Raw genomic sequence first — 26,972 nt, forward strand, 5'->3', positions numbered from 1 at the left:
CCCACTCAACCAGGATGTAGAAACAAAAACCCTTGAAAATTATTTTGCAGGGGTCTTCTTCCTCATCCATTCCTCCCCTAAGCAGGGTCACCACTGTTTTATCCCAAGCTGGTTCTCTTTGGAAGAGAGTTAGAATCTGCCAGAATATGCTTTTCTCCCTCAAATCCAATATTAGGGATTTTCTGAAGTTTCTCTTTTAACCGGACCCCTCTTTGTCTCCAGACAATACTACGCTCATTAAATACCTATCAGCGTACCCTCTTGCTTAAAGTGTTCCACTCACATCTTCCAGAGAGATCTGTCAGCTAATGAAAAACAACTTCATTGGGCTTCTCACAGCATCTCCTTCTTGCCCTACCTTAGCTTCCTGCTGGAAGACTGCAGGATTTCCTGATGTTCCCTTCCCCAGGCCAAATAGTGTCCCAACTATTGACATATATGGTCAGTTCTCATCCAGATCAATGCCTTCCTGAAATGTCATTGAGAATAATCTTCATCACTGTTCCATCCTTTAAGGATTCCCCCAAGCAAGAATATTTTGGGAAAAATGCCACTATCTGGAAATTATATAAGTTTTCATATTTTCACCAGCACTCACAATTTCACTAAATAAATATTACAATGATATGAGGAAATACAAAACCACTCCATGTGAGAAGCTAGATATCAAGGAACTTCGCTGTGCTCCTTAATAATTTCAGTGAGCTAGGACTTTTCCGACCATAGGGACCTTTGTGCAGAATGTTTCAGAAAGGATGATGTGATGTGTGCCATCCCAAATTCAATGCATCCTGACAGGTCTTAGCTACAGGTATCCACCCCATTGCTTCTCTGTAACATGTCATCCTAATCGTGTTTCATATGCTCTGGTTCCTGGGACAGGTCTAAATAAGGGCTTTTCTTACTTACAAAGCATCCGTGCAGCATACCACAAAATCTTAATATTTATCCCTCAAAACATTTTTCTAATAGTCGGTGAGAGTCCAATTTTAGGATCTAAGGCTCTTGGCTAACGAAAGTTAATTAGAAGTTGATTGGCACAAGTGCAAATGTTATCTTATTAATAAGTGACCATAACTTTTTCTCCTGTACCTAAAATCACGTGTTTTAGATTGCCTGGCAGTTAACAAATCTTACACATAAACGCAGCTCAGAGAAAAAGGAGCGATGTACAGATTTACAAGAAAGATAGACATCACTTGTATCAAGAATCCACAATGGAGTCAAGATTCAGTATGAGGGACCATCATTTTGGAGCACTGTATCTAGCTAGTCACCAACTGCCTGCCTTTGGAAAGCCACTCCCCCAGGGAGGTCCAGTCCCGCTGCCTTTGCCTCCTGTCTAAAGCATCTTTGTTTTGTTTCAGCTGGCAGGGTTCATCTACGCCTGTTATGTTGTGAAATGTATAACTGAAGAAGAGGACAGCTGTAAGTATTAAAACCCTATTCTGTTTCTTTCAAGTTCAAAGCATCTCCTTTACTGCCTCCTACCTAGCCTTCCTACTTCTCAGACAATATCCTCCAACACATCTTTGGAACAGGGAATAAGCCTTTTGTATCCATCGGACTAAAGTGTTTTCATAAAAGATCCAGCATATTGAAAAAATGGAGAAGCACCCATTTTGAAAACATGTTACTTTCATTTCATTAAAGGTATTTTTTAAAGAAGTGTTTCTCTTATAACACTTCTAGTAGAGAATAAAGAGGAAATTGAAGATGGAAATGGTTTCTAAGTGTGGTTAATTTGACTGCTTTCTTTTTATAAACCCTTATTGATTATTGATACCTAATCAGCTTCACCCAGGACTAAAATTCTCAGCAATCAACAATTTGGAATAGTTCCTAAAATTTTCAAGAACTGACCTCAGATTAATTCAAGAAATGTGTTTTCAGGAAACCAAATGTTCATATTTCCTTTTTGTTCCTACAATTTGATGCAAATAGCTGTAACTCTCTGTCAGAGTCTCAGCATTGAGGCCTATTGGTTAATCCAGAGTTTAGATGCTGATACCCTCTTCCAAGCCTCCAAGTGGTTCCCTTGTGTTTGAATCTTCTAAACATGGCATATGGAAGGTTTCACTCCTTCCTGGCCCCGCTAAGGATCTGAAATGGGAGGACTGGAAAAATACTTCTGTGCTCATGGTACTATCATGGATAGTTGCCTAGGCAGCTATATTTACTCTGAGGAAAAAATTAAAGCTGGGCATCCTTTCTTCTTTTTTCTGGTTTCCAAAAATATTCATAATGATTAGGATTTCACGACAAAGGATGAGATCTATTGCTCTGCAAAGGAAAATTTGAGGAAAAATTCCAAAGAGAAATATGTGTTTCTTCTTCACTTTCCAATCATACTAGAAAGGAGGAAGCAGTATCAGGTGATTAATTTAGAGGAGGTACTTTTTCAATCATAGTAATACATGACGTAAAATCGGGAATACACAACACACAGTTTGTTATTTTGTGTGTTAAAAGAAATGATGGTCCTGTCACTAAAACAGCATTTGTGTAACACTCTTCAATATGTCAAGTGTTATGTCAGGCTTTGGAAATTTTAAGATTAGTAATACACAAGCTTTTACCTCTAGGAATTTACCATCTAGTAGGAAAAAACAAACATGTGAACATGTAAGTATAACAAAACTCTGTAGAGTGTATATTGTGGAGAGATGAGACAAGAACCAGGAATGGTTTCATTGAGAAAGACACTCTTGAGTGTGATCTTCAAAGATGAATAGATATTGTTGGGTCACTGATAAGAGTAAGGTGATCTGAGGCAAAAGATGATAAAGTACCACGACACATCACAGCCTGCCATGTTAGGGGCAGAGCTGCCAGATTAATATGACTAAGTTGTATCTGTATTTCCAGAGAAGATTGGAAAAGAGAGCACGAGGGAGTCAGTAGACAAACGGTCATGCCAGAGTAAGGACTTTGGACTTCATTTTGCATAGCATGACAGCAAATCAACTGGCAGGTAGTTTATGAAGAAAGAATAACATAATCAGGAATGTGCTTTAGAAAAATCACATTGGTATCAACATGAAAGAAAGTCTTTGATGAGGGACAAGATGAGGGAAAGGGAGTCTAGTTAGGACATCATGAAAATGAGAGATATGAGATGATGAAGGTCTGGACATCTCTGTATTAGAGATGGAGCAGCTAGATCTGGTAAGAAACATGCTAAAAGGAAGTAGTTCCTTGGTGATGGATGCATACTATGTAAGAGAAGGACTGACAGATTCCTGGGTTTCTGGTAAGAATGAATGGATAAATGGAAATGTCATTTGAGGAAAGTAGAATGGGGATGTGACAACTAGTTCTGTTTAGACAGGTCGAGACTGAGATGCCTAATGAATGCACATGAGAAGATATCTCACAAGCATTTGTCTTATGCACAAAAGCCTTATTCAAAGATTAGGGAGGGTAATAGATGTATGCATTTTAAAATATATGGACTCCACAACCGATGTGAGTTCATTCAAATATTATCATTTTGTGTCTTTGTGCCAACTCCTTGGTGAAGGGCAAGTCCAAATTTCATATGGGAATTGAGCTTTCCTTAAACTATAATATTTGATTTCATTTTACAATGATATCAGTGCATTTTCATCTTCAGAAAATACTGACACACAAAACCTCCTGGACAGATAATCAGTATCTCTCCAGAAGAGTACCTCCCAAAGGGGATCCCAGAAATGCCAGTTCCATAAGACATACTGCTCAGAAAGATTCCAAAGCCAAGTAAGTTTGATACTAAAAATGTAGGATGCGCATTTACATATTAACAACTCCAAGGGCTTTGTGGTAAAGTATGTTTGATTTTTCCTAATCTACAATGTTGTTTTAACCATACTACTTGGGTGAGGCCAGATGCAAATCAAAGCAAGAAGCTAGAAAGATTTCTATAGTTTTATAATGCTCACAGTTCCCCAGGAAGAACACAGCACACCATACAAGGCCATTGGGAAGGGTCATGAAGCAGAGAGAGAGGGCAGAACTGTTGGCCAAGCACCTTTATTGTGATTTCCTCAGAAAGGTCTAGGCAAGGCAGCATAAACAGGTTTAGGGTTGGCTAGCTAAGTTGGAACCCTTGTTCACTGTGACTATGCGAGGAGATGGTCTGGGGGCACCTAAATTCTCCAGATGTTTTAAGCAAGCCAGGGTTGACTTGGGAATAACCAGTGGTCATTTTGTAGATGTGAAAGCATTAAGTTACAGAAATCAGAAGTATAGTTAATATCCTGACATTTGAACACAGAACACTTCTTCGTAAGAAATCCTAACATTCCAGAGAATTAGAAGGCTGAGGAACTCAGTTTAGGGAATTCCAACCTCTATCAAGTTTTGGCCAAAGCAATGTAAATCCAAGAGGATATGAAGTCACAAACATCTTTTGGAAGGTTAGGTTTCTATTTCAAGCATCTAATAAACTATTTTCCAAAAAACTCCAAAAAATAGTGCTTATATCGTTATGTGTATTTTAACCATGGCCCCTTACCTGCCTTTATTAATTCAAGTCCCAAGTAGAATCCTCATAAACAAGTTTTTCAATTTAGTCTTTTTGCTCAGTGGTTTACATGAACTACTTGTCTATTTGTATACCCAAAAAGACTGATCCTTACCTTAGATATTTGTGGGACCCCTAACAAGCCCAGAGGAGATGCTCATTTGGGCCAGTTCTGTATCTGGCTAGTTCATTTACTGTAGTCCTTTACACACAGGAGTAAATTGTGAGTATTCGTTGAACATGATGTTTTGGATTGATAGTTCCCTTATATTTTTGCTGCCATTATTTGTCTGTATGCTCACCTGTAGACACTGCCTAAATCCTCAGGTTGTAAATTTCTGTCTAATTTTTGGTAATCATATTCTAGAGAAAAATCTTTTGATCTCTTAAAAGCATTCTGGCTTGGCAAAAAAGAATAAATGCTCTCAGAAAGTAAGGCCTGAAGTATGGGAGAAGTTTATTGTATGTGTAAACAGAGAAGGGGGCTCGGGACGTGTCCATTCTTACCTGCTGTGGATCTGCAACGCAACATTCAGTTAGCAGCAGACTGTCAGGAGGCCGTGCTAGCCACCTGCTTGCCAAATTGGACAAGTTTTCACTCCTAAGAGCCTGAGGACAGTTTTAGTTCTATAACTTTGCTGAAAACAGGCAGTAGAGTAAGAGATAAGGACCCAATTTTGGAAACTGGAAAACTAAGGTATTCTTGACGTCAGTACAGAGCTGACCAGCCACGTGTTCCATTTTGATGTTGAGGTCTTAGTCGCCAGGGGAGCCGGGGAGCTGTAGGACCAGAAGCCTCCAAGGAAACTATGGAAAGGGTTTAGGTTCCAGAAGCAAACTCTGCCACTTCACTGCATGAAATAGCCATCCGTCATCAGTGAGCTAGAGGGAGTTAGACCGTAGGCACACCAAATGCCTGAGAATTTGTTTCCTTATTTCTCCTTTCAAACAGGATCTCATTTTCTTTTGTGAAGCCCAGGTCCACAGATAGGTAGAGAGATGAGAGATAAATAGGTAAGATCGGTAGATATGCTTTAGTACAAAGGTGTTTTGGTTTCCAGTAAAAAAGCCTGGACCTTGAAGTTTACATCTCCCGTCCTTCAGTTCTGGAAGCCAGAGGCACAGCCTGACAGGCCAGCAGCGGGCAAACCCACAGGACAGCACTGCCATCTGCTGTGCCTTCCTGGAGACAGCGACAGCCCTTGGAGCAGAGCTGCTTCCTGGGAGCAGGAAGACGGGGGCACTCTGCACCCCGCCCCTCCTGTATAGTAGTCGCCTAGGGCTGCAATAATAAAATACCACAGACTGGATGGCTTAAACAACACAAATTTATTTTCTCACAGTCCTTGATGCTAGAAGTCCAAGATCAAATTATTGATAGGTTTGCTTTAAGCCTCTGTCCTGGCTTCTCACTCTGTCCTCACAGGACCTTCTCTCTGTGTGGACATACCCCTGGCGTCTCTTCCTCTTTTTCTTCTTTTTTTTAGATTTTTATTTATCTATTTGAGAGAGAGAGAGAGAGAGAGAGAGCATGTGTGCAAACATAGAGGAGGGACAGAGGGAAAAGTAGAGTCCCCTATGAGTGGGAAATTCCAACAAGGGACTCAATTCCAGGACCCTAGGATTATGACCTGAGCCAGAGGCAGGCATTTAACCAACTGAGCCACGCAGGTGACCTGTCTCTTCTTCTTCTTATAAGGACACCAGTCCTACTGAATTAGGGCCCCACCCATATGGCCTCATTTAAAATTAATTGCCTTGGGGCACCTGGGTGGCTCAATGGGTTAAAGCCTCTGCCTTCAGCTCAGGTCATGATCCCAGGGTCCTGGGATCGAGCCCCGCATCAGGCTCTCTGCTCAGCAGGGAGCCTGCTTCCTCCTCTCTCTCTGCCTGCCTCTCTGCCTACTCGTGATCTCTGTCTGTCAAATAAATAAATAAAATCTTTAAAAAAATAAATAAATAAAATAAATTGCCTCTTTTAAAGACCCTACCAAATACAATCCTACTGGGGGGTTAAGCCTTTAACATATAAATGGGGGGGGGGACAGATTTCAGATCCAACATTCCATATCAACACACACACACACACACACACACACACACACACACACACACCATGTGGCTCCCAGACCTTTGACCATCCCTATGGGGCATAGACTGAGGCAAGCAGTGGCCCCCCCAGCCCATCAAACACATGTGGGTAAAAGGCTCCAGGCTATACTAGTTCCCACCTCCCTGGTTTCATGCTCTCTAAGGAGTTCCCGGTCAGCACCCCGAGCCTTGGCATGGGGTGATTTCCCTTCAGATGAGAAGCTCCTCGCCAGAAAAAAAACCTGGGAGCCTGCTCCAGAGGGTGTGCCTTGACACTTGAACCCTATTCAAGTGAGGAAACCATTGCCACATACTTTTATATATTTGTTCATGAAAAGGCAGTGATATTTCTTAGGAGGAAAGACTTTCTCCAGGAGAGCGGGCGACCCTTGCTGCACTGTCTTTGTGGCGAGGCTCTTCCCTGTATCATCTGTTGCCAACCACGCTGCATTTTCCTTATGACCTCCAGTCCTTTCTATTCTCCCCTACATGTTCTCTTTTACAATATTCTGTGAAAGAAATGAAATGTTCTGAGATTCTCAGTCTGGGATGCCTTTTATGATCTGTGTAGCTCCTCTCTCACCTAATCCCTAGCTCTCCTGCACCACAGTTGGATGTCCACTTACAGGGATAGAATGAAAACCTTCCCTCTCAGCCTCGTTAACACTGTGAGATGTGACAATTAAAAGGAAGACATGCAGCCATGGAAAATAGCACCAATCCGGAATAGAAAAAAAAATCATATGATTTCTCAATTTTTATTATATTTTCCCATAAACCTTTTATTTAATAGTTAAACTAAAACGAAACATCAGTCCTCTAGAAAACGGATCCATTTCTCTTAAGTAATCACTATCTTTTCAAAAAGAGATTCACACATTTTCAAGTGTTACTAAATATTCAAATCACCCCTAGAAAGATACAGAATGTCATTAAAAAATAATATCCTAGGGGCGCCTGGCGGGTTCAGTGGGTTAAAGCCTCTGCCTTCGGCTCAGGTCATGATCCCAGGATCCTAGGATAGAGCTCCGCATCGGGCTCTCTGCTCCGCGGGGAGCCTGCTTCCTCCCGTCTCTCTCTCTGCTTTCCTCTCTGCCTACCTGTGATCTGTCTGTTAAATAAATAAATAAAATCTTTAAAAAATAATAATAATATCCTAAAGGGACCTATTTTGAAAAAAATATTGAAAAATGAATTCTAGATGTTTAAACTTATAGATATACACAAGTACAAACCCACCAACCAAGCAGAAATGCATAAAAACCTGTCCTGAATTCTCTAAATTCAAGCGGCCTTGGGATAAAAGTCACAATCGATTTATAGAAACGTTCATTTGAAAAGCAAACCACAGGAAATTATTCACTTCTCTGAGGCTAATAATTTTCTGTTATTTTTGTTTGATTTTTCTTCTAAAGGCTGCTGGCCTACACTTGTGTGTATTGAACTCCATTCTGTATGTTTTTATCATTTTTCCAGTTTGTCAGGATCATTGAGTTTGAAGGCAATTCTTTGAACACAATCACACACACTCCCACTTTTGGGGGAGGCAGAAGTGGCAGCAGGGAAGGGTACTACCCTTATAAAAAATATTTGTTTCTTCTTGTTTATAAAGAAATGTAAGTTGACTGCAGAATGTATAGAAAATACAAATAACACGCACACACACACACACACAAAATTAGAATGACCCCACAATTTGAAATTCTGTTTCTCCATTAACATTTCAGTGTATTATATGGCTCCTAGTCTTCCTTCCTTCTTCCCTCCCTTCCCTCTTCTCTCCCTCCTTTCTTCCTTTCCTTCCTCCCTCCCTCCCTTCCTATTGTCTATCTGTCATCTATGGATCATCTTTCTTTCTTCCCTTTCCTTCCTTTCCTTCCTTTGTATCTGGTACTTAGGGTCACACTATACAGTCTGTTTGGTAATCTAAGCTTTCTTTCTTGTTATTTATAAATCACTCTTCAAACCTAACCTAAGGAGTAGACAATCAGCGGTTCAAAAAAGGTGCCGCGTTCTTGGGTATCAGATTGGCAGAGTTAAGATAATGTTGTGTCTGTTTTACTTTTGGTGTATCATACTCAAGCAATCAAATGAGAGAATAATATGTTGTTAGTATGGCACTGTTTTATTGTCTTTTTAAAACATTTCTTTTGTGATTTTCAAGGTGACTGAGTGAAATAATCTTGTCCACGTCTGCTAGCCTCCCACAAAACCCAAACTTGCCATTTTTTTCCCCATTTCTGAATAGCATCACATATTATGAAGGCCTAGAGTCCCAAATTTCTAATAGCTACCTATGCTGTACAGAATCATAGTGAGGCCAGGGTAAAGGGCATCACCTTGCTCCTTCCTCAACCCCCCAAAACCACAGAAGCTCGGCTTCCATTTAATTTTACAACTTTTACAAGTTTCTACTTAAGATTTCTTTTGGACTAGGAACACTGCAGATTTTAAAATGATGGAAAACTGTTGTCGACCACTCTTTTAACACCTTAATCTTGCCGACCCATAAAGACTAGATGACTTGCTCAAGGTCCCTGAGCTTATTCCTGAACTTGTGACACCAGTGCCACACATATGGACTCCCTCAGGATCAGGAATATTAGCCAGTACCCCTCGGGAGCCACACCTGTCTTGACCACTGCTGTATCCTCAGCATCTAGCATATCTCTAACCTGGAGCAGGACTCAATAAGATCTGGGAAATAAATGAATCAACCAATCAGCTCTCCTCAAACACTTCTTGGACTATCTGTAAACTGGTAAGGAATGGGACATCTCCTTAGACCCCAGTTTATTCTAAGTAAATGAATAATCAATTATAATAAAGCACTTCCGTCGTTTTCTAAGCAAATGACAGAAAAGGATGGGATGGAGACTTGCCGCCATATGTAAAAAGGAAAAACTGAATAAATGATCAACACCTGAAATGAATGCTGACATAGGCATATGCCTCCCGTCAATCACATGCAAGTTTCTATCAGCGGCAACAGCATTCCCTACCAGTGAAATACACTTTTAACATACATTGTCTTCCCCGTTAGCTGCTAGTACTGGTCTCTTTTTTCAGCCTTCTGTTAAATTCCTCCCTCTTGTGGTCACGGAAGGGAAAATAGATGAGCTTTATTTTTAACTTCAGATGTTCAGGTGAAAGTTGCATCTGATTCCTCAAAGGTCACTTCTTATTTTCCCCTTTTTCTCACAATGCCTCCCCCATTGTATCATACTGCTTTCCACTTATGCCCACACATGTACGTGCGCGCACACATGCACACCATAATCATCTTTACAAGAATTTCATGCCCCCGAGTCAAAAATGCAGGGGAAGAAAATCGATTTGTTCCCTGCCCTCTGTTGGTTCAGAAGGACCGGGACCTTGTTTCTAAGGAATCACGTTGAGGTAGCAATATTCAGACCAGCACAAAGGAGGACCCTTTCCTGGGGTGTAATAAAGGAAGTATTTTATGCACAAGATATGTCTGCCTAGGAGAACTGAAATTATCCAATATGCTTCAGGTTGTCTTAATCAACCTCAATGGAAAAGAAAGCCAGAGAATGAATGGAAGGAGAAGTGGTGACATTGTAACAGAAACAATTAAAAGAAAAACCTTCCCCTCTGATTATCCTGCTTCATCTTCCAGTTCTGCGGTACCCAGGCCACCTGTAATGGACTCACACCATCTCTCTGGACTCGCACTAATAATGACATGACAAAGAAGGCAGCTAAGGGGCGGGAAAATAGCATGCTTTTAGCACCACAGTGTAGATACACAGGCCAACAAAATAAAGTTCCCGAGATCCCATAGTCCTATTTCGAAAGAACAAACGAGAGCAAGACAAAGAGGACACCGAGCGCTAAAAGCCCTCCAGAGCTGAGCGGTGCTGGTCAAGAAGGCTCGAGATTCTGTGCGTGTCTTTTGATAAATGGTACTGGCAGGTGCCCACTTCATTACGTGCAGTTGCGCTTCCGCTGGGGAAGTGGCTTCTAATAGAGACAGAGGGCTGGGCTTCGTGATCTCCTTCCAAACAGCAGGAGGATGAAAACCAATGTGTGTCTAAGGATGGCCACCAGGTATGCAGGAGGAAAACCTCTGAGCACAGCAGCCTTCCACGTAGCCTCTGGACGAGTCTTTGTAAATAAGCGAGCAGAGCGCAAACCCGCAGTCCTGCGTGACATTTGAATGAGGCTGCTTTAGCAGCCGCGACGACTCCACGAGGATTGGCCGCCGTTGTGTGGCAGGAAGTGGGGGAGAAACAAACTTAAAGCTCACAGGAGGTGAGGTTTGTTTAAATAATAGAAAGTAATTAGACTGAAGACAAAAATCAGTGATGGCATTTTATAATTACAATTAATTTAAAGGTTAATTTCCTTTGGTGCTAAAATCTTATTTAAAACATTTACCAGGAAAGGAAATTAGGATGTTGCTATCAAGAGGCATAGAGTGCTTCTGGGAATCCATGCCTATTATCACTTGAAAATTAGGTTAGGCCCAAAGTGGGAATTTCAATTCATTTTTGTGTATAACGGATGGTGGTCAGGCTCAGAGTCGGTGAGGTTGGCTGGGGCAGGCAGTGCAAGATTTGCATTTTTCTGTTTGTTTGTTTATGGGATTAATTGCAAATGTTTCCAACAAAGGAGACTAGTTTATACATGAACAATCCTGATGCGAAAAGAAAATTGGATATGGATTGCCTGTTCCCTTTGTAACTAATGAAGTTGATGTTAAGGAATTCCCTAAAGCGGAAAAGCCAAGGGAAGGGCAGAGTAACATCCATACACCTTCGTCTTCGGAAGTGAATGGAATCCGGGGGCAGTGTTTCTCTTGGCTCCAAACCTGCCAATCCTGTTCCCTTCTCCCGGTACCCACATTTTCTTTTCATCACCCTGATTCTCAACTGGACATTGTCATGTCTCAGGTTCCAAATGCCGTGTGTGTATGCATGTAAATATATAAATGTAAAATACGCATTTTGGGAACTGTGCAGAATCTTAGAGTTATAAGCAATATTAACAATCACCTACTTGAATCCCCTCATTTTACAGTTGAGAAAAGGGATACTTGAATTGACTTTCTCTAAGTTAAACAGTCATTTAGAGGCAGAACTGGGAATAGAACCTAAGTCTCCTGATTTAAATATGTTTTCCACATCACTTCTTTGAGATAATCAAGATAGATTCTTTCAACGCGTATTTATCAATAACCACTCTGTGGGAGATTGTGTATTATCAGTTGTGTATTATCCTTGGTTCCCCACCAAAGGAGGTACCACCTTTGCCTTCACGGTGCTTAGAGTCAAGGGTGCATTTCACACGAAGAACAACTGTAACTCATAGTGAGAATTCAGGCAAGGCAAGGAGGTGTGGCGGGAATGCACCCCAACGTGTCTCATCGGAATGAGAAGACTAGCAGATTCTTCTCTCAGACGATGACATTTTGGCTGAAATCTAAAGAAGATGTCAGAGGGGTATGTAGAATTTAACAAAAATAGGTGTTCCTTTGCTAAAGAGGACTACTTTCTACTACAATCCCTATCGACCAAATGTATACCACAATTCACACAGGACTAATCTGAAGTGTTTTTAATGAGCTCGATAGAGCAAATCTCGTTTCAGCTTTCACAAACATCAATAAAAATGTTAGAATAACTACTGGACATTCTCTTTCCTTAAATTGCTACTGTCCTTCTAAAGAGAGGATTAATTTCAGCTCCAGAGTTTTGTGATTTTCCTTTCTGGAGAATGCAAAAGGACACAAATATTATGTTAGCAAGGATTATAAGGCAAGGCATGCATGGTTTTTTAAAATTTTCTTCAATATGCTTGCATATATAAATGAGCCCACCCCCTAATTAAAACCTCTGCATTTAAATGGGCCGTGCATTCTAAGTACACCCTGGATATCAGCGGGGAAGACATGCCCAACCATGTCTGGCTCGCCCACCAATAGCTTGTAATAACGGTTCTCTCTGAGTTTAACTGAAAAGCATGTCGTGTCTACTTGAAAGCAAGTCTGAGAGGGAAGAATGAAACGGATCGGTGAATCCAGTCCATCCAAATGGTGTGGCACAAAGTGAGACCAGGTACCTTGAAGGTGAAGTTTGCTCAGTTATCTCATCCCATTCTGTATGCTTCTCCACATCTACTGAAGGCATTAAACGTGCCTGGATACATAATTTTCTGACTCTAGCTTTACAATTTCTTGACCTCCTCAGCACTTACCACTCTTGTTATCACTCACTTCATCAACCCCTTAATTTCCTTCCTCAAAGAGGCTAATTTGGGTCACCTTCACTGTGGAGAAAAGAGACTTCTCCAAAATTAAAAATTCTCTGCCTGATTGTTAAGTTCTGCTTTTTTTGTTTTTTTGTTTGTTTGTTTGTTTGTTTGTTTTCCCCTTCCACTTTGTTCCTCTATCTTCCTCCTCGAAAAACTTCCCTTCATCCTTATTTAGGAATTTCACTCCACAGGAAACTTTGTTTTTCTCATTCTCTGAATCATTCCACTTCTCATCTCTGTCCAGTACAGTCATGCAATGATGCCCCCACTGGCCCCTGCACTTGAATCATGCTTGGATTTCCAACAGCCACACTTGATGAAGCTCAGGCTCACTTTCTCCACTGCTAATCCTTGGTTGCTGCACATAGCTGGAGAAAGTCTCTAAACATGGCTGGATGCTCCCTCCTGCTTAATGATATTTTCACTTCCTCCCGTGGACTCTCCTCAGGACCTGTTCCAAACCTAGGCATGGGTTCTGAACCTAAGCTAGTACTCAAACCAAGAAAATTAAGGCTATCAAACTTGAAAACCTTCCATTTTTTCTCCCAGAACCTGAAAAACTCTCTATACTGGAAATTATCCTTTTGTCTCCTTGCAACCCTACCTAAATCTGAGAGGAACAGTTACAGCTTTTTTCTTCCTGAGTAATCCTTCACCAAACACTGAGCTCATCCTCTCTGCCTGATCCAGAAGGATAAGCTTTCAGGCTCTTCATTCTGGCACACTCCACTGGATAGTTCCTTTGGCCTATCTACAGGTTGAAACCTCAGAGACCACAAACAAGGCTGGTCCCAGCCTGTCTCTGGCCTTTTAAATAATATACAAGGCGATTTCCCAAAAAAAATAAAATAAAATAAAAAATAAATACTTGAAGTATGAAAACTCAGTTCCATACAGATTCCCCGCCCCCTTTTTTTTCGAAATTATGTCACACAAGATATTCCTGTTGCTTGTCAGACCACAGTTAACCAACAGAGTGGTCAGTTAAAGGGTTTCCATAGACCTACCTCAGCTCTCCTCAGCTTCTGCTGATGACCCAATACTATGTCATTCCACACAGTAACTCTTGGAAATTCTAATATACAGTTCTCACCCTCTCAGAAATAACCTAAATATGCATTTTAAATTATTTTCTTCATGGAGCACCTGCATGCTCAGTTGGTTAAGCAGGTCATGATCCCAGGGTGCTGGGATCAAGCCCCACATCGGGCTCCCTCTTCAGTGGAGAGCCTGCTTCTTCCTCTCCCTCTGCCTGCCTCTCTGCCTACTTGCACTCCCTATCTCTCTTAAATAAATAAATAAAATATTTTTAAAAAATTATTTTCTTCACATAATTCTCCTTCAAAAAAATGAGATCCTAAATCTGTCCATGGTGTATCTTTAAAAAGGCATGCATCTAAATATTGAATATGACACTTGATTCTGTCAATGACCCTATGAAGTTGGAATTACTTCATTATCCCCACTTTAGGGAGGACAAAAGTCAGGCTCAGAGTAGCTGTGACCTTTTTGTGGGTACAATGCTGGTAAGAAGTGAAGGTACAACCTGAGTCAGGTCTTCTGACTCCAAAGCCCTCAATACTTACCCTACTTCACCCTTCCCCGTGATGTATCCAGGGGTGACTTACACTATTGGAGAATTGTTTGATAGCATCATCCTGGTGTCCCCAGAAAATCAGCATGTGTTTCTTCAAATCTCCCAAAGGTACTACATTCTCTCAAACCAGGCAGAAATAGGCAAGAGCAGAAAGACAGAATACTTTGTCATGTGGAACTTATATTTTATTTTTTATTTAGTTTTTAAAACCAAAAGCTTTACGTGGTTGCTCAGGCTATTTCAAACTAAAAAAATATTTCTTCTGCTATGATACCATTGTAATGATTGCTTTTCGCTTTCATTTTTTGGCATATGTAATTGCATTTGGTACTGAATGTAAAATATTGAAGATCTGGTTCTAATACAACTAAGAGAGAAACATGAAAATAAGATCCTGAGAAAACACATCTGCTGAGCAAGGTTAGAAAGTGAAGTATGTGCACTGATTTAGCTCCTAAGTCTCATTTCATTCAGTGTGGGCTCTGCCTGTCAGAAGCCCTCTCTATTATAAGAGTCATTTTAGTGACCTTAAAGCAGCAACAGGGTAAAGTACCCCTACAAAGGGTTGTTTCCCTAATCAGAAAAAGAGAAAAAGAAAAAAGTTAACTCAGCGTCCACTCAGGGATTTTAGCCCAGACCAAACCCCTCAGGTTCACACAATAAGCTGAATTGCTGCTACCAAGCAAGTCTGTGTGGGAGAAATGTGGTTCTTTTGAATTTGGCCTGTGGTTGGTTATGCTCTAAATTTCTTTTGTGCAACTGGAGATAAGTACCCTTGAAATTCTCACCTGCAGAGATAATGGATATACACTCTGTTTTCATAGGCCCACACAAATTTTTTAATGTCTTTCAGAGAGTTCTCCTAAATATATAGGCTGTTTTCTGTGATCTGCCTTTTAAAATTCCCCTCATGGTCTTTTCCAGCTCTGTCTCCAAAAGGGAGTATGTTGACTAGTGGCTTTGTCATTAATGACCAGGATACCATTTTATATTGCAATACCTCACTACCAACATGTACTTTAAAAAGGCAATTTTCAGTTTACTGAACACGGTGTTCATGATTGAGAAGTTTAAATAAATAGGGAGCTCACAACAGGGAATATATTTTAGCAAGGAATATATATTCAAAAAGCATTCTTCTCTCACTTGATAATTTTTAAATTCCACTATTATTAATGTTATTAAATCATAGTTATTAAACTGATATGGCACTTTACTAATTTAAAATCATTGGACCTCCATGGGTCTTTATAGGTCAGTAGATCTAAATACACCCATGTTGCAGGTAGAAAAACTAAGGCAAAGAGACAATGTAACAGTTGCAAAGAAAATGGTAACGTTCCTGAGTTACCTTCAGAGGACCAAAGGCAAATCCCTCCAATGAGGCAAAAATTAAATGAGTATAATTTTTGTTTTATTTTGTCACCTTCTGCCCCACTAGGATGGTATAAACTGGCCAGAAAGAGAATCATGGTTTCCCTACCAATTACCAACATTTGCAGCACTCACCAGGATTCATGGAAGAATTATTCTCTCACTGGAGTCACTTTGAGGCCAAGAATGTCTTAGCCTCTCTTCCTCTACTCCTCTAAGGCCAAGGAGACTACTGCGGTGGTTTCTTCCCATTGGCATTCAAAACTTTCTTTTATCGCACAGGACCCAGTCAACAGCTAACATTCTAGATCTTCTAGAAAGGGTCTTCTCTTTATTATCATTGAAGGTCTTAAGGAGGAAAGAGTGAAAACAGTTGAATTTCACTTAGAAATTTTTCCAACATCTTCCATACTCCAATGATTACCTAATTTTCCTTAAAGGCTAACAGGTCTAGAGTTTTCACTCAGTAAAGATAGTCTTCCAGGAGCCAAGACTGTTCTGGGTTCTGGGCTACTGTAGCAAAAAGCAGGAAACAGTAAAGTTCACCCAGCTTACATTACAGCAATGGAATCAACAAAACAAGCAGATTGCAATGTCAGATGGCAGTAGATATGTTCCAATGAAGCCCAATAAAGTTGAGCCAGAAGAAACTAATCTCTAAATATCCCAACATGTTTCCAATTGGCCTTGCACCAGTCAAAGTTATGTTTCCCTTTTTACAGGGATGTCCTGGCCCTTGCCACTTGAATATGCCACTTGTCACTTACTGCATTTCCAAATGAAGCCAAGCCCCAGCTCCCTCCTGACATTCTTTACTCTTCTGTTAGAAGCGACAACACTCTCTTAGTCAACACGTTTCTGAGTCAACTTTGAATCTTGCCTTTTCCTCTCCTTCCCCCATATTTAAAACTCGGCAGGTGGTATGTTTTCTAACTCTTTCTCCATACATCTTGAACTCATTATCATCTTTTCTTTCTCATTCTCCTAATCCTAATTTAGTCTTCAGTAATTCCCATCCTTCATATTTTCCGATAAACCTTGAAATAATAGACAATATGCCAAGTGGCTATGAAGAAAACATTCCTCCTTACTTTGAAAAACATCATTGTAATCAGAGTTGTACGAGATGGGGCTGAGGATATAAGTAATTTTCGAAAGAAAGGATCATTTAAATGTTTATGTGATATCCCGCGTAAGTGAGCAGACACAGAAGAAATGAACTAAACCTTGAAGGACGCTCACCTTATTGCCTCTGAAGGATACGTTACAGAAAACCAAGATGTCTCACGAGTAACCATCACTGGCAAATCCAGCCTGTACGGGGTTTTGTTTTGATCCTTGTTCACATCAGAATATTCCTAGAATAGTAGATTGGAAATGAGAAGAAAATGAAAAAGTAAATTTTCTAGAAAGAACAGAGGAAAGATGCTGGAGAATAAGTGACAAAGGGGAGCATCTATGAGCAACAGAAGACTCAAAGCAACAACTCAAAAAATGTTTGTTAAGTGAATAATATAAAAGAAGCCTGAATATTTTAGATTTAATCCAAAATGTGATGCAAAGCCTTTGATAACCTCCCAGTAATTTATCAGAAGGGCATGAGTGAAAAGCATATTTTTCAATATACTTAGGAAAGAAATAGAGTATCTACCTTTCAGTCCTGTCCTCAGCTATTGTGTGCCCCCAAGCAGTCAAGTAATACTGCATTTATCCGTAAAGTGTAGATTATTATTCCTACCCACGTTAGAGTAATTTTGTAAAGATAATTGATATCACCTGAAAGGGCTTTAGAAACTATTAAGTATCACGCAACTGTTTAGAACTTTATTTTTATTTTCAGGAGTTAAGGAGATACCTAAGGAATAAAAGGTACTCTTTTTTTAATAATGCAGAGATGAGCGATGATCCAAGCATCTAGATGCTATCATAATTACTTAGAAAATGACCTGTCTGGTGTTTTATGACCCTTATTGCTCAGAAAAGTTTTATAGCATATGGTAGCCTCTTTAAAGCCTAAATAAATGTGATTATGTAAAGGAAAAGGAAAACAGACCAAAGTGGTATTAAGGGTATTCTAAAAATGTAAGTTAACCCCACTGACTCAGTTTTTTGAGCAAGAAAAAAAAAAAAAAAACTGGTTTCCTCTGCTTCTGCTCTCCACCCACGTGGCATCACAAAGAGTTCCAGATGTGGTTGAAGCACATCTGTAAAGGTGCAAGGAATCGAGTCTACCTACGCTGATCACCAGAATATTACCCGTCGTCATCAGTTGGACCCAGCTTATGGCTGTTCCTCTCCCTCGGGTCTTAAGGAAGACAGCCCAACAATTACCGAGAATGAATATAGGTGGAAACTGACCTTCACAGTTTCCTTGGCTGTGAACTCAGGCATATTTATAAAATATACAACAGAAATATGCCCTTTGATTGTTGTTTAAATTTGAATGCTCCCCTCATGAGTGAAATGGTAAAAGTCCATCCTACTTGATTCAGGTCCTTCTCTTTTCTCATGTTGGTTCTGAGTCCCCTGCTGTTGGAGCCTTTTTATGGCTCCAGATGATCCGAGTGATCAGAGCAATGGCAAACCTTCCAACTTGGGTGGTTGTAAGCCAGTTCTACCACACCTCACACCCCTAGATCACGGCTAATAAGAGCAAGCCTCAGACAACTCAAACACTGTTCACGACACATACTCAAGGACACACCTCATTTCCCCTCTCGCCTTTTCTTTCTTTCTTTTTTTTTTTTAACTTTATTTATTTATTTATTTGTCAGAAAGAGCACACAAGCAGGGGGAGTGGGAGGCAGAGGGAAAAGCAGGCTTCTGGCTGAATAAAGAGCCTGATGTGGGACTTGATCCCAGGATTCTGGGATCATGACCCGAGCTGAAGGCAGATGCTTAAACAACTGAGCCACCCAGGCACCCCTAACTTATTTTATTGAAATTCAGTTAGTCAACATATAGTGTATTGTTAGTTTCAAATATTCATCTAGTGATTCATCCACTGAATATAATGGCCAGTGCTCATTACATCGCACGCCCTCCTTAATGCCCCTCACCCAGTTACCCCATCCCCCCACCCACCTCCCCTCCAGCAACCCTCAGTTTGTTCCCTATAGTTAAGAGTCTCTTATGGCTTTTTCTCGTGTCTTAGAATGGTCTACATTGCTCCCAACTCAAGCTTTATTTTCCATTTTTGGTCCTGATTCTATCCATTGGACTAGAAGACTCATCCTGGTTTCTTCTAGTTATCCCTTGGTTCACTCCATAATACTTGGTTTGTAATTACATCTGTTTTTTTCTGCTGTCCATCTCAAACTCCTGGAAACCAGCCAAGGAAATATTTCATAACACCATTAAAAGCAATAAAGCTGAGTTTGACTTAGATCTCAATTTCAGTGGAGGAGACCTTACCACTTACATCTGCTGCGATCTCATTCTACTCTAGCCCACTCTATTCTCCAGCACCAGGGTGGGGACCATCCTACGGAAAGGGAACCTCAGAACAAGGAAACGCTAATACTGTGAACACCTCTCAGCAAACTAGTCCTTAACTAAGTCTCATTGTTGACAAGAGCAAACTCAAATGAAAAGGAATTTAGATACTATCTGCAGTGACTCTCCAATCACAGGCAATAATTTCTCAAAATACAAACTTTAAATATAGTTGCCACTCAATTACGGTATAGCTCTTCTGATAGCATTTATATTAGCTAATGTACAAATGTGGGTAATTCAGAAAACAAAGGAGTTTCCTTCTCTTTTAGTCCATCTTCTGTAAAGTTCTGTAAAACTGGTAAAGTTTCATAGTTGTCCCAAATCACACGCTTCCTGTTTTTCTTTCTCCTACACCACATGACTTAGAAGAATTATAAAGAAAATCCTGAAGTTTTTCAAGGGCTTTTAATTTTCTTCTTCCATGCCGTATGTCTTACCCAGGGCTCTACATGCTGTATTTCATTTTATCCTCACACTAATTGTATGAAATAAGTATTTTAATTCCTATCTTAAGAGTGTTAAATGATTTAAGGTCACACAGTTGGCCTTAAAATGGTCAAAGCAGCATTTGAACCTTGATCCTTCTAACATCAGGGCCTTTGTTCTTGCGCTGTTCCATGTTTGATGAGAAGAGAAATTCAGCCTCAAAAAAGTGTTCTCAAGATAAAAAGGAATGAGGTATTACGCTATAAAAATACAGGGAGGCACCTCAAATGCACAGTATGGAGGGAGAGAAGCCAATCAGGAAAGGCTACATACTGAGTCCAACTATATGATGTTTTCGAAAAGGCAAAACTATGGGAACAGTAAAAAGATCAGTAGTTGCCAGAGACTGGGGGAGGGTGGGATAAAAGACAGAACCCAGAGGATTTTTAGGACAGTGAGACTCTTCTGTATGACACTAACATTGTGGATGCATGTCATTATATGTTCATCAAAACACATAGTTTAAAAGGCCAAACCCTAATGTGAACTCTGGACTCCAGGTGGTAAGGATGAATCAATGTAGATTTACCAGTTGCAACAAATGTCCCATTCTGGTGTAAGCCGTTGACAGTATGAGAGGTTGTGCATGTGTGGAGACAGAAGCTATATACGAACTCTCTGTACTTTCTGCTCAATTTTGCCATAAACTTAAAACTGCCCTAAAAAATAAAAATCTGTTAAATAAAGATCTCCCCCACTAAAAGACATCATAGACTTGATGTTATTTCAAACCTTGCTTGATTTTCTACCTGTGGCACTTAAGATACTAAAAAGAAAATAAAAACTAGTCGAAGGTAAGCTAGTATAGAATGTGACTCTAGAAGTGAAGCTATCCACAGGCATCCTAATTCAGTCTCAATTTCCCTTTCTCTATCCTCCCTGTCATCTACATTGCCTGCCTTTCATTGTTTTACCTCTTTTATCCCTACCACACAACCTTCATATCCAGGAGTGGAAAAGAAAAAAATAAAAACAAAATCTTTTAACAGTGCTCTAAGTATTTACGGTCTCCCCAACTACTGCTTCCAAAACCTTGTGGTGTAAAGCAACCATTTATTATGCTCATGGGTCTGTGAGTAAGATTTCAGACAGGGCACTGTGAGGATGGCTTTTGTCTGATCCCTGATATCATGGCCCTCAACTGGGCAGACTCCACGACTGGGCTGACTGAGCAGGTTGGGGCTGGACTCACTTGGATGCCTTTTTTCTCATGTTTCTGGGTGGTGAGGCTAGCTATCAGAGGGAACCTCAACTAGATGGTTGGTCAAAGTACTGGTCCATGGGGGTCTCCATTAATCTCTCCCTGTGGGCTAGTTTGGGCATGATGGCTGTGTGCCAGGAGAGCATCTCAAAAGAGCAAGGGGAAGTGCATTACACCTCTATGATCTAACCTTGGAAGTCATATAGGATCACTTCTACCATACTCTGTTGGTCAAAGCGACCACTAAGTTGTACCCCGGTCCAAGAGGAAGGGACACAGACCAAAACTGCCAGGTGGAAGGAGTGTCAAGATCATACTGTAAGCAGATATGGGATAGGAGATATTGTTGGAGCCATTTGTGATAGATTCTATCACAGTAACTTTTGCTATATCTTGTTGTACCTCAAATACTAAGTATGTATTGCATTTGAGTGTTCGGTTAGACTTTATTTCTGATTGTCTATTTCAGATTATGAACCACAAAATGTTCAGTTAATTTACACAAGTTCTCCCATAGCAACTTGTACTTGACAATCATAGTATATGATATTATTACTAGTGCTGCAATTGCTGATAGATACATGCACTTAAGCAATCACTATTTTTTACATTTGTAATGTGTTGCAGAAAATCTCCACACTAACCAAAAAGACATATAGCATCTTTACAGTGCAAGTAAATTTTATTACTCCAATTAGGTCTTAGTTGCTTGAGAGGAGTACATAAAATCTCACAGTTGGCGGTGGGGTTGGGGAATCACTACCCTGAATAAACTATCTGGTTTCATCCACAATTGATCACTTTGGTTTCAATAGATTATTACACGGTCTAGATGAGTAATCTGTGTAAGATCTTGACCATGACTGTTGACCTCTTTTAAAAAGTGAACTAAAGCACTTCTCCCTTTTCAGTTGATTTCATAGGTGGCTTTGATTCTTATGGCTATCAAGGGCCTCAGAAGACATCTCATTTACAACTACAGCCTATGTACATGTAAGTACTGTACTTCAGAGATAATCTTCTGTGATCCTAAAAGATAATTAAGTAAACATTATTGTGGCACAAAATAGATGGCAAGGAGCTTTCCTCCAATTACATACTTCCAGTATTTTCTCTTCTATTAATATTGTCTTGGCTAGGATAATTCTATAACATTTTCTTCATAATTCTTTTTTAAATTTAACTTACTGAAATGCCATCTCTAAAGTTACCTTTAGTCTTATATATAAGTATCAAAAGTATCAACTACAGAGCTAAAAGGCCTTTATTAATATACTACTTCTTTGAATTACCCCAAATTATACGTTTTGAGAATGATATAACATGGGAGGTAGTTACATGTGACTATATATAAACTATATGTTCTGGCTTTCCCAGGAGAGTCTCGGTTTACATAGTTGTCCTGGCATAGTTATTACCAGTACCTCCTCTTCCTCTCAAAAGTATTCTCATTTGGACGATAAAAGATAGGTTATCAGTTATATATAGTATAACCCTAGTATATATAGTATAACATTAGTTATGTATAGTGTTAAAAAAATTTAAAAACTGAACAATATGCTCTGTATCATTTTTCTGATGTGAAAAGTGAAAATTAAGCCAGAAGAGTAACACTGAAATTTATCAGACCCTTAGCTCTAGCACTCAAGAGAGCAGACATACAATCAGAGCCTGATTTTTATATCTGTGTTTAGGCAAATTCCCTTGGATAACAACTGATAACAAATTCTATATATCAGCATCAAGTGATATGCTGAATTGCAAGCGAAGATCAAAATAGAAAGTAAGATTCCAATTCATTTTGAAATGTGAGCTTCTCTCTTTGAAGATATGTGTTTGTCGTCGTTGTCCTCCACCATTGAATCATTTTACCTTTTAAGATTGTTAATGTGTAGGATAATACATGGATTTTTAGAGTATTTCTCCTCCAAGAGATTAAAGTAATTTTTATACACCTCCTTGTAAGCTTCTCCTTAAAAGGGGAATGATCTATGTATCACGCCTGCGTTTTTCTTTGGAAGTATTTGGTAACACCACCCATAAAAAAGACTTTTTCGGTTCAGAATTCAGTCAGTATGATATGTCATTCAAAGCATCCCCTCTGCAAACAGTACATCACACATTTTCTTTTTAGTACCCCGCAATCACTGCCCTAATTCAGGCATTCATTACCTATTGCCTTCTAAATTTAATATCTCCATCCCTTCTTCCATGAGGCTGCCAAATTAATCTTCTCAAAGTACCATTTTGACTATTCCCTCCCTTGCCCCCAAACCATCAATGAATCCTTATTACCTACTCAGCAAAGTCCACTCTCCTCCCCATAAACTGCAAATAGACTCTCATCTGGCCCCAATATTCTGCTGAAATATTATCTCTTCTCTTCAACCCTTAACAACCCTTGACTGCCAATCATATGCAGAAGATGCTCAGAGACACTGGAAAAATGTAATCATGAGTAAGAATTAGCTCTGTCCTCCTGAAGCTTATACTCTACTGAAGACATTAACAGTCTGATATCTCCCCTTATCCACTTTTTTTTTTTGCCTGCCAAACTAGAACTCTTGATTTCTGCAAACATGATGTGTATTTTTCCAATTATCTACACTGTTCTCTTAACACCAAACATATTTTTTTCCAAAATGAAATCCCACTATCCCTCAAATTGTATCTTAAATACATATTTTATGGAAGATTTTTAAATCTCTTTTTCCTCTGATAGTTCTCTTTTTTCCTTTTACCTCGTACTGCAGTTGTTTTCTATTTAGACTATGTGTCTTCTATGTTCCCCGGAAGACTTGATAGCTTACACAAAAAGTAAAATGATAAATCTTTTAAATTCTTTACCACTCTTCTCAATATTGTAGCATAACCTTATGTAAAGTATTCCATTAAAAAATAAAGGCAAAGCAGTAAGGAGTAGTGGTTAAGATGACCTACAAAAAGCAGAGTACTGGAGATAAAATTCTTTATGACCTTGGACATACAATTTTATTTGAATAACTGTAACTATTCTCATCAAACCTAAGTTTCCTTATCTGCAAAATAGAGATTATATAGCCTACATGCTTCATATAATTATTCTGAATTTAGAGGCACATAAGACATAAAATATGCCACAGAGTAAATGCTTAATAAACATTAACTTATTAGTAGCAGCAACAATGCTATATTAATGAATATTACTAATGGAAAGACTTTATCAAGACAGAAATAAATATGTACTATATTTCGTTCCCAAAGGATTTCCTCTATAAACAATGTATCACATAGAATATCTACCCAAGTAACATGTAACAGTATGTTTGTACTTAAGAGTAGACCAGAACATCTACAAAGCTTGCAATTGTTTGCTTCTGACAATATTGCATGCATTTCTTCACCATGTAGCACTTCACTGTGCCGATCAATATGCACGATCAATAAATGTGACCAAGTTATAATAAATGACATGTAACCACATATGTAGGATTAATTACAATAATAACACAAGAATGCTAATTATAGACAATCAAGTATATTGTTTCAAATCAGGCATTTATAATTCTAATGTTGTCCTTAAAGAGGGGACTCTGCAAGTTTAATATCCAACATTAAATTCCTTGAGCAAAACTTCCCATGATTTTATTAAATATAAGACTTTAAATGCCAAACCAAAAGTAATAAAAATATTTTCTTCCTTACTGCCTGGGACTGATAAAAGTATCTAAGAAGTTTCAAGTCTTACTGCTCATGAAATAAGTAAAATATTTAATGAAATTCAAATTTAGGAAGTTAGAAATACTTGCATATAACCAATTGCTAGTCAAAATACAATCCTGTCCCTTCTACAAAACATCCCCTATGAGACTTCAAGTACTACAACACTAAGATTTTATTTTACAGATGAGGAAACTGGATGAAGAGAAAGGAAAACAGAGGTCCCATGACTTGGTAGTTGTACAACCCCCCATTATCAGCCAGTTTCCCTAACCCCTTAATTCCGTTCTCTCCAAATTCTCAGACAGACCTGCCAGTTTGCTCTGGCATTCACTGTGTTTCCTGATTTTCAGTTTATTCATTTATACTTCTCCACACTAACTTAGCTGCCATGCTTCCAAACAGGCCTGCCTCCCTCCCTTTCTCTGCACTCCCTGTATCCCCTTCTGATTTTACATTATGCCCTGAGGAATGAAGGGCTTTTTCAACGTGGTAGCCCTCGAAATCAGTCACTTGAGAGCCACTGCCTGTTCAGATCCTGTGAAAAGCCAAAAGGACTCACGCACAGACCTCATCCCCTGCTGAGAGGCAGGGACCCGAACATCTCCTGTGTCTTTGTCCTTTGGGTGTAGCTTTTCCTGTCAACCTGCCATAAATAAGTCTCATAAAGTAAGAGTAATTTAACATCACGGGCCAGTTCAAGCGCTTTAACGATATTATATAGCAACTGGAAATAAAAACTCTTTCTTACAAGGAAAGCAAATGCTTTAAAGTAATGTGCAGTTTTAGCTGTGGGGCTTCCATTATACCCAGTCAATCTATGGCTGAGAGCTTTGAAAACGCTGCCCTGACTGACTTCCATTTAGGGCCATGTTTCACCGCCTACCGTCACCCAACAGACCGTCCTCTTCAGTTAAGTTAGGCAAATGCCCTTGGCCTGTAATTCTTCCGATTATCTATCACTCATCCTAAAAGAAAAGGTTTTCATGAATTTATTTCTTAGGGTTTGGCACACCTCTTTGAAACAAATCATAGCTCTAAAGCTGCTGCCCCCACACATTCCCATGTCCACGGGTTAATTGTTTAACAAAGTAGGTGCTCTGACGACCCCTGACCTCCATGCCACTGTGCATAGAGCTCTGTCCCGGCACCATGCTATATAGACTGCGAGAATATCCCTTGGTATCTCACTGGTAACATCTGAAAATACTGCATTCTTTTTGGCAGGCTAATTGTACAGCAATACATATTCATTTCATGTGCCCCCAGAAATGGACTTTAAATGATCATAAGTGGCCTCTTTATCCAGGAGGTTACAGACTAAAAAGAAAAGGGAAGGAAAATTGTCTCTTTTAAAACAAAATTGGGGCTTGGACTTTTTTTTTTTTTTTTTTTTTTTTTTTTTAATTTTTGTTTGTTCTTGTGCTTGGAGAGGCGAGAAAAGGCACTGCGCTCTCCCCCTGGATTAAAAACATCTTCTCTCTCTCTCCCGTTCTCTCTCCCAGGTCGAAGTAATACAGATGGCTCCGGGATGTCAGCTCCTGGACCTTTCAAAGAACTTGATTCACAGTGGCCCCCTGCATTTTATGAAGAGCAAGAAGCAACTGAGTCTAAATATATATACATATTAACACAACAAACATAAAGCCTCCACACACACTGGGACACACACACACACGCACGCACACGCACACAGAGGCCCATACTAATTCCACTTGGCCTCCTTTTTCTAACTGAAACAAACATGCAGGACACGCCCATCTTGGATTTCCCGAGAGCCCGCTTCTTTCTCCTAGGCCTTCTGAAAGTTCTCAAGGAGACGTTTTGGCGCCCTCTGCTGGCCGTCACTAACTCCTCCGCAGCCCAGCCGGTCGGCCTCTGCCAGCTGCCAAGTCTTCGGGAAGCGCTTTAGTTGGAGAGCCCTGTCTTCTGGACTCCATACGTTTTGATAGCACCACGGCTCTGTAGGCAATGTAATTGCAAAAACAAACAAAACACGCCATGATGACCTTGTAACCGAAGTCCGAAATGGCAGGTTGTTTGCCCTCAAGGCTATACCGTACATACTTGCCTTAACCCACCTAAGTTGTGCGCCCGAGTCTCAGTGCAGACCTCCCCAAGTCCCTTCCTTTAGGCGAACGCACTGCTATTAATCCTGAATGAGTTCGAGTCTGTGTGTTTCATGTCAAGAAACAAGACTGCACAGCCCAGCAGCTCCAGTGTGTCTGTGTACAAAAGCTGCC

General features: G+C 39.9%; 1 protein-coding gene across 5 annotated transcripts in view; it reads left to right on the top strand.

The window, feature by feature from the left end:
- The window catches only part of NKAIN2 (sodium/potassium transporting ATPase interacting 2), a 1,000,598-nt gene extending 974,182 nt beyond the window's left edge, over window positions 1-26,416 (top strand). For 4 of the 5 annotated variants that reach the window (XM_032862439.1, XM_032862441.1, XM_032862442.1 and 1 more), the window contains 4 exons: window positions 1,368-1,428; window positions 21,942-22,023; window positions 22,725-22,813; window positions 26,235-26,416. In XM_032862439.1, coding sequence (XP_032718330.1) covers window positions 1,368-1,428; window positions 21,942-22,023; window positions 22,725-22,749 — 168 coding nt within the window. In that variant the 3' untranslated portion in view covers window positions 22,750-22,813; window positions 26,235-26,416. The remainder of the gene's footprint in view (window positions 1-1,367; window positions 1,429-21,941; window positions 22,024-22,724; window positions 22,814-26,234) is intronic. The other variant, XM_032862440.1, reaches the window with a different exon arrangement.
- Window positions 26,417-26,972: the final 556 nt, after the last annotated feature.

Source organism: Lontra canadensis, unplaced genomic scaffold (genome assembly GCF_010015895.1).
Source record: "Lontra canadensis isolate GAN:19392208 unplaced genomic scaffold, GSC_riverotter_1.0 scaffold23, whole genome shotgun sequence".
Lineage (NCBI taxonomy): Eukaryota > Metazoa > Chordata > Mammalia > Carnivora > Mustelidae > Lontra > Lontra canadensis.